Consider the following 12614-nt stretch of genomic DNA (forward strand, 5'->3'; position numbering starts at 1 on the left):
TAAAAAATGCAAAAAGCACAATAACTATGCATTAAAAACACTTATTAATAAAGATGAAAATGTCCCGTAACGGTGTGGACACTTGAACTCCATGCCAAGGATTTGGTCATAATTATTCAAATTGAATATCCTGAGCTCAATCTATATATTTTTCTTGTTGTTTAATAAGCCTTCCTTCAGATTATATGAATGTTTCTTGCAAAGTTAAACTTTTTTTTAAGTTACTATGCTGAAATGGCACCAAATTGTAGGAATGACCGTTATATTCTAATTGTTGAAGTGAAGACAGTGTGAAAACAGAATTTTGTTTCGGAGTAGGGCCTTCTTACTTGGTCGGCACCCTCTCAGGCCGCAACGATGTAAAACTCGCGTTCCAGCAGTTTTCCAGTTTATGGCAGGCTAATTTCTCTGAGTTGCTTCTGAGCATCCAAACCGATCTCCTTTCATCTGAGGAAACCGGTTTAGGTCCCAGACAGGCAAAGTGGTGACAAATCCAAATGCATGCACTTCTTGCTATTGTCACACATGATGTTTATTTTTCAGAAAACCACGGTTGAACTCCAAATTGTACCACTCTATTGTGTATGCATAAAACGTGTAAGACGTTTGAGTTGATCTTCTATTCTCTTGGTCTCACAGGCTAACTTTTTTGCAAAGTACTGGGCCATTGCTCAGTGATAGCTTTCTGAACATTTGCCCTTTAGAAGGTAATAAAAGTCTGTTTAAGTTTCTTCAGTGACCTTACAGATTTTGAGTAGCTCTTCCAGGTGTGAAATGATCTAAACTTTGAATATCCAACTAACGATCCAACTGGCCTTTCTCACTGACAGGGCACCAAGTAGATCCAAGCAGGAGAAGGGCAGCAGACTGCACACAGTGTCATTCTCACATCATCATACCTCGTGAAGTCACTGGTGGCTTCACTGGGGGGAGCCTGTCTACCAGGAACATTCGCCAACTCAATGGTAAACACTTTAATTCAAACCCTTTGTCTGAACAGACAAGCATGTTTTACCTTTCAATGTAATGTAATCCAAGCACCTCCATATGTGTTTATCCTTGCAATTAGCCATCAGTGTCCTTCTGGCTGCCTTGATCAAGCCAACCAGATCAATTCCACATTCTGGCTGTTGGCTGCACCACTGAACCGCTCAATTTTCAGTCTAATTGAGTCTGCAGAAGCATCTCTGGTGGCGAGCCACAACCCTGTGTATGTGTGTGTGTGTTTGCGTGTGTGCGTGCGCGCATGCGTGTGTGCGCATGCATGTGCATGCACAGTCCAACCACTTACATACTGAGGAAGCCACTTTTTCTCTCTCTTAAACAAGCAATGGCTAGTCAAGTGTGTCGTATGTGATGCTAAGTGTATGCTGGGAAAATGAATGAACCTCACATATAAACTGGAAGGGCACTCAGTGGAGCTCAGCACAGATTACCACCAAAATGGTCCAACTTCATTCCAACATGACCCTTAATTTGTCCTTTTAAGACACATTCATTAATTCACTGGTGAGCTAAATAAAATATTGAAAAATGTGTCAAAATGCTCTACAAAAGTGGAAATCAGGAGGTTTATCTGGAATCACATGAATATTGTCCTTGTGTCATACACTCTTTTTTTAACCTATGTAATAAATTAGAAATAAACTATTTAATAGTTTATTGTAATGTGAGTGTGAATGGTTGTTTGACTATATGTACTCGCGATTGGCTGGTGACTAGTCCAGAGGGTACCCTGCCTCTCGCCTGAAGACAACTGGGATAGGCTCCAGCATACCTGTGGCACTAGTGAGGACAAGCGGTATGGAAAATGGATGGATGGAATAGTTTATTGTGCAAGAATTACATTTTTTTGAAATCCAACATTTTGGACACCACCTTCATGTTTTGCTGTGAGTTAATTATTGAGTTAAATAGTGTTTTTCACCTTCTATATCAAAGTGCTGGCACTTTCTTTGGCTTAATTTTACTGTAAGTTACTTTGTAGCCGTGATCAAAAGAAAAACAGAGACTTGAGGTGAGAAACAGTATTGAATTCAAGCAATAATTTATGGCAAAACACAAGCGTGCCCGTGCTGATCTCGCTACCAACATCTTGTCTTCATTGAAGGTAAATGTAACCTTAAATATTAATTTATCCCTTTCATTTATCTTTTATTTGCATCTATATGCATTTTAAATTGTTTTGTGCATGAAAAACTATAATTGTAAAACTATTTTAAAAAGCATGTTTCATGTTTTTTGGCACTCCAGAACAAATTAATTGGATTTACATTATTCCACTGTATTGCAACGATTAATTCACAACTCATGCCACTGTACAAAAACATTCTGCTCATTGTTGATTTAGTTCTTGATTTGTCTCTACTTCCACCCACTAATTTGATATGTGCAGCTCTCCATTCCACTGTCTTGGGCTTTCTGGATCTAAAGAAAGGAAATGTGTCAAGATCCTTCATGAGCAGCATAAGCCAGTAAAATTTTGCAATCTGACCTACGACTGTGTCTATTTGGATACTTCAAAGCTGCTCAAATGTTGCAACCGTGTTTTATTTCCAGGGGCAATGTAAACCATATGAGGTGAAGTGTCGACAACTGTACACAACAAGTGTGAACCCTGTCATAAGATGCGACTGAGACTTGGCAGTGACATGCACGACAGTGCAGGATGTCTACGCAGAGTTTTAACAAGTTTGCTCACAGGCATCTTGACTAATGAGGAAAGATGTGAAAGGTTGCACCCAGTTTCACCACTCTGATTTGTGTACATAACAATTAATATGAAAATTGTGCACAAAAAATGTGTGAAACTGTGTTTGTTGAACTGCAGAAAGTCCCAGTCATCTGTTGGTGGTATGGTGTTTAATTAGTGGGTGGCATTCATTCTTAAAGAAGTGTTTTAAAAGTTCATATTTTGTAATTTTTTTGTAACTATACCACAAATAGTGATACTTAGTTAGATGCATCTGTAACAATATTATATTCATCTTAAAATGTGTAGTAATATAAATTGTATTAATTGTATTATAAATTTTATTATGGCCACTGTCCCAAGTATTCGTAAGGATTGATCACCATTCTTGTCGTCTGTGCGTACAGGAGCACTTTCTTTTAAACTCCAGTGTAAACATCAGCTTTACAGATGTCTGGGGGGATGTCAGCTGTGCAGGGAGGGTCTTCTGTGATGATGTGTACACTTGCACATGGTAGTATCAGGTGTTATAGTCCAGGTAATTACAGTAACTTAGTGGTAACACAGCGGCTGGACCAGGGGCGTTATCCTACCATTTTAGAAACGAAAGGGCGACAGGCTTACTTACAGCGATCACAGAAGCATTGCCCCTGTCTATTCCTGGCAAAATTTTTAGACGGATCCTCCTCTTCCACGCTTTTCCAGCAATCAGAGGCAGCCGCCGTCCGCAGCAGGCTGGCGCCATGCCCAACCACTCCACTTCAGACCACACATCGGCAGTTTGCCTGCTAATTGAGAGGTCGCATGAATTCTGAAAAAACTGCCGTCTATATGTCGGATTCATAGATCTCAGGGCAGCTTTTGATACCGTCAGCCACACTTTACTCTGGAATATTCTGCAGCTCAGATAGGTGTGACCTATCAGGATGCTGATGAGACAGCATGATTGCACAGATGTGCCTGAGGTTGGTCACAATAAAAGGCCACTCCAAAATGTGGCGTTTAACTGTATTGGGAGTGGTCCAGAGGGGTCCGAAAGCCAGTCAGTATCTGCTGTGAGCACCATTTGCCTCAAATAGGACATACACCGATCCGGCGGTTCCATGGTGTGTTGTTCAGTAACTACCATCTGGCTGAACTGGAGTATGCTGATATCGCCATTCTGCTCAGCTCATCCTACAATCAAGTGGGGAACGCTCAGGTCATCGACCAGGATGAAGCAGAGAAGCTCGGCCTTCATTTATGCTTAGCTAGCTCATGCACATTGGCGATGGGCCTGTTCCAGCCCACCTGCAAACAGGTGACAAAGTTGTTGAGCCCATCAACCGTTTGTATCTGGGCTCCACAGTGACCAAAAATGCGGACCTGAAAGTAGAGATCCTCTGCAGAAGAGACATCAACTTTACAGTAACTCTGGAAACCACTTAGGTGACACAATATAGTCTCTTGCAAGACGGAGCTCCGCACCTACAATACAGCCCTTGTCTCCATCCTGCTCTACAGCTCAAAGACATGGCTCCTGAACAAGTCCCTGGCTGCTAGACTAGTAGAGTCCTTTTGACAGTAGAGCCCACAGGACCATTGAAAACATCAGGTGGCCTCAACAAGTGTCCAACCAAATCCTGAGAGGCCACACATAGTAGCCTACCGCATCCTGCCTCATTGTGCAGAGACATATGACTATCGTTTGGCATGTTCTCCGGCAGCCTCCAGACCACACAACAAAAGCCCTGCTGCTGTTTGGCTCCTGGGCCTCAGGCTGGAAAAGACGCAAAGGCAAGCACCAGATGGCTGGATGTTATTCAAAGAGTCCTGAGACAACTGGCCGCAGAGTCAGGAGATCGAGTGTTTGAATCGTTTTCTTCGGGTACTCCGCCTTCCTCCCGCATTCCAAAAATATGCATAGAAAACTGGAGACTAAATTGTCCATAGGTGGAAGTGTGAGTGTGCTTGGTTGTACAGGGTGGGCCATAAGTTTCCATACATAGAAAAAATAATCGTTCAAGTGCTTTCAAGTGCAATGGCCTTAGGCTTTTAACTTTGGTCATGTCAGTGTGTTGTTCAAAAGTGCAGGATTAGGCAAATTCTCTTGTCAGAGCTTTTACAGCAACATGGGGGATTTGTATGATCCAGTCCAAATCATAATGGATTATTTGGTGACTAGGAAACAAGTCCTGTATTTAATTGGAGACTTTCTGCATGCAGTGGATGCATGGTTTGAAAAGAAGGGGAATGCTTTGGAATGGACTTTGGAATGACGCGAGTCGGGCTGTGACCCACTTGTAGCAGTGCCAGTTGTTCCACTGGACTGCTCACACAGTCCGTAGGTTTTTTGTGCTCCAGAAACACTTTATAATTTGTTTGCGCCTCTCTTTTCCCTGGACATTTGGAGGCTTTTTAGAACATATGGTGGAAAGCAAGAAGCGATTAGAATTCATTCTGTTTGGTAAATACATTTCATGCTTGTGTCTTCTTGTCTCTGCTTCATAGTGAGGAACACTGCACAGGCCCAGAGACTGCAGGTACATATGGATCCACTAAACAGAGGCAGGATCAACACTGATGGCACCTTTTCTTTGGAGAAGCCTGACAGCGGATGCCGCAAGTTACAGTGCATGGCTGCCGTTTACCAGAAGGAGGGCAAAAAGGAAGCTTCTGAAATGCCAAATTCTATGGTGAGTTCACACTTTAACTATAGTAGACTGTCCCTCAATCATCATTTTGGCTCTAAAGTGTTCACAAGGGAAGTTTCATGAAGACATGCCAGGAAGCCTGCCATTTTTACTATTGTCACGCCGTGGCCTTCAAGCTTCTGTGCTTTAGTAATAAGGTGTTAATTGTTCTTCTGCCTGTAGGTACATCTTGTTCTTTCACCCGCGGGTGCACATGCTAAATGTCATTTTGGCAGTACGGTGTTCCTGTGTCAGACATTTTGTACATTACACTTCCTCAGTTAGGGTCGACGTTTTTTTTTGTTTTTTTTGTTTCACACAGTCCTTACAGCCAATTCTATGTGAAGTATTAACGAGTCCTACTTCCATTACTTCACAGCTCTATTTGCGTTTCACATCTATAGGAAAGTAGCCATGATTAGTTTTGGTCAGGTTTATCTTCATTTTATAATCCCTGTGTTACACGTGTGAAAATCATTACTTTTTTAAAATGTTTTTAAATATTCTTAATTGTTTTACTGTGATGCGTAGCCTAATTAGTAATTACTAGCGGTGTTACGAGACACCCAACTTATAAGATGAGCCGATATACGAGATTGAGTCCACGAGAGCGACAGAAGATTTTAACATTAATTGTAAGAAAAGTACAATAAAAAAAATATTGACTGGACAAACAAACTTTTTTATTTAGCCGAGTCACAAAACCATGCAGGGGGTTTTGCTTATTGTCCCACAAATTGGCGCTAAAAAATATCATTTTTTTACATTTTTTTAGACCAAATAAACCTGTTATGATAATATATAATAATAATAAGAAGAAGAAATTATAATACTTCCACTCTGTAAAGTGGCGGAATTGTCGTTTGTGACGTTTTTTTTTTTTAAAGGCAATTCATACTGTCTGTTATTATTATCTTATTTAATATCTGCAATGAGCCACGTTCCACAGATGGCCCCTGGGCCATACTTTGGACACCCGTGTGTGTTTCACCAGGAAGGTAGGTGCTGCCAGTTTGTCTGCTTCACAATCAGAAGTGGATATCCTGCGCGGCGGGTACTTCACCTTTGTGGAGCACTTGTATTTAATTTCAGAATAAATGCATGATGCAAGAAACACATCCTGCCTTTGATTTTTAATGCACACCCTTACTTGCTAAATATAGCAACCATGCCGCTAAATTGTCATGACAGATCTCATCTACGTATGCTGTGTGTTGTGAAGCGGATTTATGGTCGCCACATTACACCTTCATGTCAGACACACAGTCCGGGCAGCCCCGGTGCAGACAAGTTCAAACAGTTACGTGTTTTGATCTGATAAATCTAGTAACTTTGATCCAATCTATTACTTATATTATTATTCATAGTAGCAATGCCATAGTTAATTGTCTGACTGGCTTCTGGCTGTCCCGTTCCCGCGAGACAGCTTTCCAAACAAGAAATCATGTTTTGATCTCACGTGACACCTTTAGTAATTACTAATTTTGAGGTATGGAATACATTTTACAACATCTTTAAATAGGCTACTGCGGGTATTGTTTTGTATTTATGTGTGTACATGCGTGCCCATGAAAATACATATATAATCAATGGGGGATAATATACGCACAGTTTTTCAGAATTGTGTTGCCCATTTTGCCAATATTCCATTATTGGATGCAGTACAGGCCACAGGTTTGGACACACACAACCTAACCCCATTGTCCCAACCCCAATAATGAGGCAATAAATTCCACTAAGTAACCCTGACAAGGCACACCTGTGAAGTGAAAACCATTTCAGGTGACTACCTCATGAAGCTCATTGAGAGAACAGCAAGGGTTTGCAGCGCCTTCAAAAAAAGTTACTACAGTATGAGCTACTTTGAGAAATCTAAAATATAAGACGTATTTAGAGTTATTTCACACTTTTTTGTTAAGTACATTATTCCACATGTGTTCATTCATAGTTGTGTCGCCTTCAGTGAGAATCTGGTCATGAAAATAAAGAAAACACATTGAATCAGAAGGTGTGTCCAAACTTTTGACTTGTACTGTATACACTGTTAATGTGGCATCATCCAATCAATGGCAAACATAAGGGGCATGTTTGCCATTGATTGGATGATGCATAGAGTAACAGCATACCCCCGCCAAATGAAAAACACCCACTGTCAACCAAAATTACAGCTGCAACATACAACATTAAATATGGTGTAAACATACATATTTACCATATTCACCCGAATATAAGACAGTATTTTCACCCTAGAAAAAAGTCTGAAGGAACAGTTTGTCCAAAATTCCAGATCTAGAGAAGTACTGTATACATGTAAACCAGTAGGTGTTGCCAAGCAACTTTTCCCCACGTGAGTCAAATACTTTCTTCCCGTCACTCACATACACCAGTGAACTGGTGTCACAGACACCCGCTGGGAAAAAAAGTGTCTCAATGGGCGATATAGCGAATTAGCAAACAACAGAGGAGGAGTTATGCTGCGAATATTTAAGAAAATAGTGAGCAATGAAGCAGAGTCATCAAATAAGTGTCCTGCATCTCATTAATATTGGATGGTAGCATTTTTAACACAAACTGCCAGTTGTTATTTACTGCTATTGAAAATGTAATTTTTTTTTTAAGATGCATTTTGTCTTTTATTTTTCCAAAAGCGTGTCTTGAAAAAGAGGACATATTGTCACGCTCAGGCGAAAACTTGGACCCCACGACGAAGGCGAGCAGGTGCACACAGTGCGAGAGTTTATTTAGGAGGATACAGGGCCAACAGGCAACTCAAAACACTACGACCAGCAGGGTGTAGGAAAAACTGCGGTGCAACAAAAAATCACTGTGGCGTACGGCCGACAGGACGACACTAACCTTAGCGTGGCAAAACAAAAAGGAATATTCATCAGCAACCGGTGGGATGACGTAAACAAGACCAAAGGAAAGGTAGCTGAATTACAGGTCAGGTCGACTGCAGGCGGCTAGGTAGTCGGCGAGTGTAGACAACTATCAAACACCGGACCGCAGACCTCCCACGGCTTATGAATGGGAGCCGGATGATTACTGGCAGGTGTACTGATGAGCCTCCAGCTCCGCCTCAGCAAGAACTGCGGGAACAAGACAGCAGGCGGCAGCAGAGCGACAAGAATCATAACACATATCTTATTTTCAGGGTTGTCTTATATTTGGGTCAGTTATTTTACAGTCCATAGCAGATCCAAACATTAAAAATTAGCACAGTTTTGATACTGGTGGTTTATATATATATATATATTGACACAATGAACACTTTTTCTTTATTATACATTTTAAAGAAATGTTTGATATCGTGTTGCATAATATGTACATCTTCTTTTCTGAATGGCTGTTTGGTCTTAGGATCGGACTAAGAGAGTTACTTTGACCAGACAACCTTTTGTGACCATGTCACATGAAGACATCAACAAGGCAGAAGGCATCAGCAACATGCTCTGCTACTCCATCACCACCTCGTATCAACTCTACGCCAGCCTGGGCTCTGCAGAGTACATGGAATTTGTACTTAAAAACCCTTTCAACTCACCTCAGACTGTCACTATCCAGAGTGATGATCCTGAGCTCAGGTGAGCGTGTTTGTTATCCCAACTTTTTTTTGTTTTGTTTTACTGCTGACGTAATTTTGCAAGTGCGTCACAACTCCAGCATGTGTTTTTGTGCAGTATGTGTTTTGAGTGTTAACAACAAGTAGAGTGTAACAAGCGTTGCCCTGCCATGACAACGTTTTCACACCTTCTCGATGTGTTTCCTGAGGTGATGAAGAAGTGCTGGAAATACTTTATAGATTCCAAGTTGTTAACAATGTAGTGTTCACGCGCCATTTTCATTGTTAAAAAAAAAAAGGAAAATATAAACGAGCCTCTTTTTTTATTTTGGCAGCAAAGGCTGCGTTTACTGTAGATACCTTGAGAAAACAGAATATCAGGAGCAAGACCGCACTTCCTGTAGAGGGCTATAATGCAAAATAATTATATATGTATTACTAGCATTTAAGGCTGGGAATCTCAGGGTACCTGATAATACGATATGCGATATATGGGTCACGATAATGATAATATCTCGATACAGCAATAGTGTTCAGCAAAAGCACACAAAAAAAGTCTATTTCGTTGTTTATATTATGCAGTATAATTTAACCAAGTACAAACAGTAATAGTGCAAAAACAATGACACTGTTTTAGTGTAATATAAGTGTAAACAGGATTTTTTACGGCGTCTGACCAACAGTTCAGTTCAAAACACAGCATTCTATGTCTCTCAAGTAGGTAATCCATACTAAGTAGAAGTAGTTTCTATTAAGAAGTAAATCTAAATGTTTAGTGTAGTATAGTGACGTAATCACTGGAAAGAGACAGAGTGAACCGGATAAGGTTGCATGAGGACAATGTTGACAATAAAAGAAGTAAACACACATCTCTTCATTGAACAACACAACATTTTGCATTCAAATAGAAAAATCACTATTTCTCTTAGTAGGCACAGTTTTCTCTGAGAGCGTGGTGGCGAACGAGGTAGCTGTGCATGTTTGTTGTGCTGCATTTTTGTGAGACACTTCTTACAAACCGGAAAGTCCTTATCCGGCTTTGTCCCGTCCACACTATAAAAACCAAAGTGAGTCCACACTTTTAATTTACAAGGATAGTTAGGAGATGAAGTCGTATGACATCCCCATCAGCAGTGTAGCCCATCAATGATGACTTTTCCACCACTTTGTGCCGTGAGCAGAGTTCCGGTCAGTTTTTGATGTTGAAGAAAGTAGTTCCAGCTAGTTGGTGGGGTCAGAAAAGTAAAACGTTTTGCTTCTCCAAGCAGTATGCTTTCAAAAGAGTAATACATTTGCATCACAAAACCATTTTCCACAAAAAGGTCAGACCTCACAATCGCTCGGCATTGTTTTGTCTCCCTGCGTAATCACTGCACACTGCCGCTTGTCTATTGTTGTGTATGTGTTTCACAGTGCTCTCACTTTGGCTCTCTCAATTCACAGCGGTCGTCATCCTCACATGTAAACACTGTGAAACACATGTCAAAAAAATCACAACTATCCCTTTAAACTATGCTGGTGCATCTTTCAGTTTAACTTCCTGAAAACTTCACAAATCCATGTTTCATTTCTTTTTAAAAATAAAACCAAAACTTGTTTTTTCAATATTTATTTCCAAACCGAAAACAAACAAAAAACAATCGTTTTTTTCCAATTTACAATATTGTGCACAATTGGAAAAGGAACAAAACAGATAACAGGTGATTGTCCAATTGTCCAACTTCAATATGTTGCAAGATGTGTTGCCCAGAAGTGGAAAAGAATCAGTTTATCATTTATTTCTTTCCACTTTTTCCACTTACACTGGGGGAGGAGCCCGTCTGCATCACTTACACTGGCGCTGAGACGCTATGGCGTAATTATATTATTTCGGTGTGTGTTGTGACCCTTTCAAAACAACGTGTAATTACGTCAGCAAAAGCCTCCAAGATTGCCATTGTGTGTATTGTTAATTCTCCCATAGGGCCTGTAATACAAAGCAGCAACTTATCCTGGATAAGTTTGAGGATTCAGTGTTGAATATTGTATTAAGATTACGCCTTTACTTATTGTGTACTGTACAAAGTTCTTATTTTGTAATGTGTTGCATCAGGAAGTGACATGACACTCGTGCTGCTGGAATAAAAGGAAGCCTATCTTCGATGATGTGATGTTCATGGTTGTAGTTTGTAACGATAAATGAATACACGCTCAGGCTACATGTTGTTGTCGTGCCTTTGAGGACCGCTGCCTATCTAGTCTTACATTGCCACTGTCATTTATACGCTGGAGCTAACCTGCTCCAGTGTAGGTTAAGTTTGTTCAATACAAAATCAGAGCCAATAACAATACCGCCCACTGACCAATAAGAGATCGCGGTCTATCACGGCCCCGCCCGCTGACCAATCACTTGTCCCTGGGGAAATGGCGACATGGACATGGACATGGACAACACCTCTCACCCCCTACATGACACTGTGGGTTCCCTTAGCAGCTCCTTCAGCAGCAGACTGTTACACCCACGGTGTAAGAAGGAGAGGTTCCGCAGGTCCTTCATACCGACCGCTGTCAGGCTCTACAACACCTGCACCACCTGAACCATGTTGTAGTCACTATGTATTCTTTACTTGCGTATCTTGCTTGCTGCTGTAACAAGTGAATTTCCCTGCTGTGGGATAAATAAAGTACTATACAATACAATCATTTATTGACAATCCTGTGGATATTCACCGCGTCGATTCAATGCAGATAGCAAGAGTTAAAAGCAAGGATATGAAGAGATCAGGGAGAACCCTTTTGATTTTCGTCATGATTTTTATGACGAAAGTTCTAGATTGTTGTTGGAGGGACTGGCTTAAAGCCCGCTTCTGGGTTTGTATGTTTACGATGAGACACGGTGAAACAGAGCGCTTACAGTGCCTATGAAAAAGAAAGACAATAGTTTCCATTTTGAAATATTTTATTTTATTTCACATGTACATTATGTGTTCAGTTGTTTCTGTAAATAAAAGTAAAATTAATCTCAGATCTTCTATTCGTCACTCAGCCAGAGTGAAATTCAGTGCCTCCTTTCGTCATTATTTTATGTTCATTTTGTTAGCTACATCAATGTCCATGTCATTTAAGTGTGTTTTGATATAACACAACAACTACCACAGACACATTTAAGGCATCATACACATGTGACACAACATACCGCTTTGAATATTATTTTTATATTTCATTTTTATTTGTTCACAAGTTCACCTGACATCACCCGGGGTCCAACTGAAAGAATAAAATAGAAAACGATCAACAAAAATAAAACTAAAATAAGGTAGTAATGTAATGCAGTTCATATGTGCAGTGTGTATTTGTTTGTTAATGATGTGGCAAACTTACGCATTCACGTATAATGGTGATTTTCTGCCTTTCTGCCTTCCTTCCTGCAGTGAGCAGCTGCAGCCACGTTTCCTTTAGCAAGTATATGCTTCATACTTAATATAATAGATTGTTCTTCCTGAGTTAAGTCACTGTGCTGTCTGTGCAATGTTCATGTTTGTGTTGGTCATTTGCAGCTAACACTGCCTTTTAAAGGTGCAACTTTCACACTGCTTGCATCAAATCCAGGTTGGACAAGTGGGCAACCGACCATTATCCATTTTGTCCATTTTCCAATTGTGCACAAAATCGGAAATCGATAAAATTATTTGTTATGGACCCAAATATA

General features: G+C 40.5%; 1 protein-coding gene across 9 annotated transcripts in view; it reads left to right on the plus strand.

Annotated features, from left to right (window-relative positions):
* LOC129178107 (nephrocystin-4-like) overlaps window positions 1-12614 on the plus strand; it is a 254373-nt gene that overhangs the window by 203243 nt on the left and 38516 nt on the right. For all 9 annotated transcript variants that reach the window (XR_008569753.1, XR_008569754.1, XM_054769957.1 and 6 more), the window contains exons 18-20: window positions 831-965; window positions 5183-5367; window positions 8725-8948. Coding sequence is in view for 7 of the 9 variants with exons in the window: in XM_054769957.1 (XP_054625932.1) it covers window positions 831-965; window positions 5183-5367; window positions 8725-8948 (544 nt within the window). In the remaining 2 variants the exon portion in view is untranslated. The remainder of the gene's footprint in view (window positions 1-830; window positions 966-5182; window positions 5368-8724; window positions 8949-12614) is intronic.

Source organism: Dunckerocampus dactyliophorus, chromosome 1, assembly GCF_027744805.1.
Source record: "Dunckerocampus dactyliophorus isolate RoL2022-P2 chromosome 1, RoL_Ddac_1.1, whole genome shotgun sequence".
NCBI classification, from domain to species: Eukaryota; Metazoa; Chordata; class Actinopteri; order Syngnathiformes; family Syngnathidae; genus Dunckerocampus; species Dunckerocampus dactyliophorus.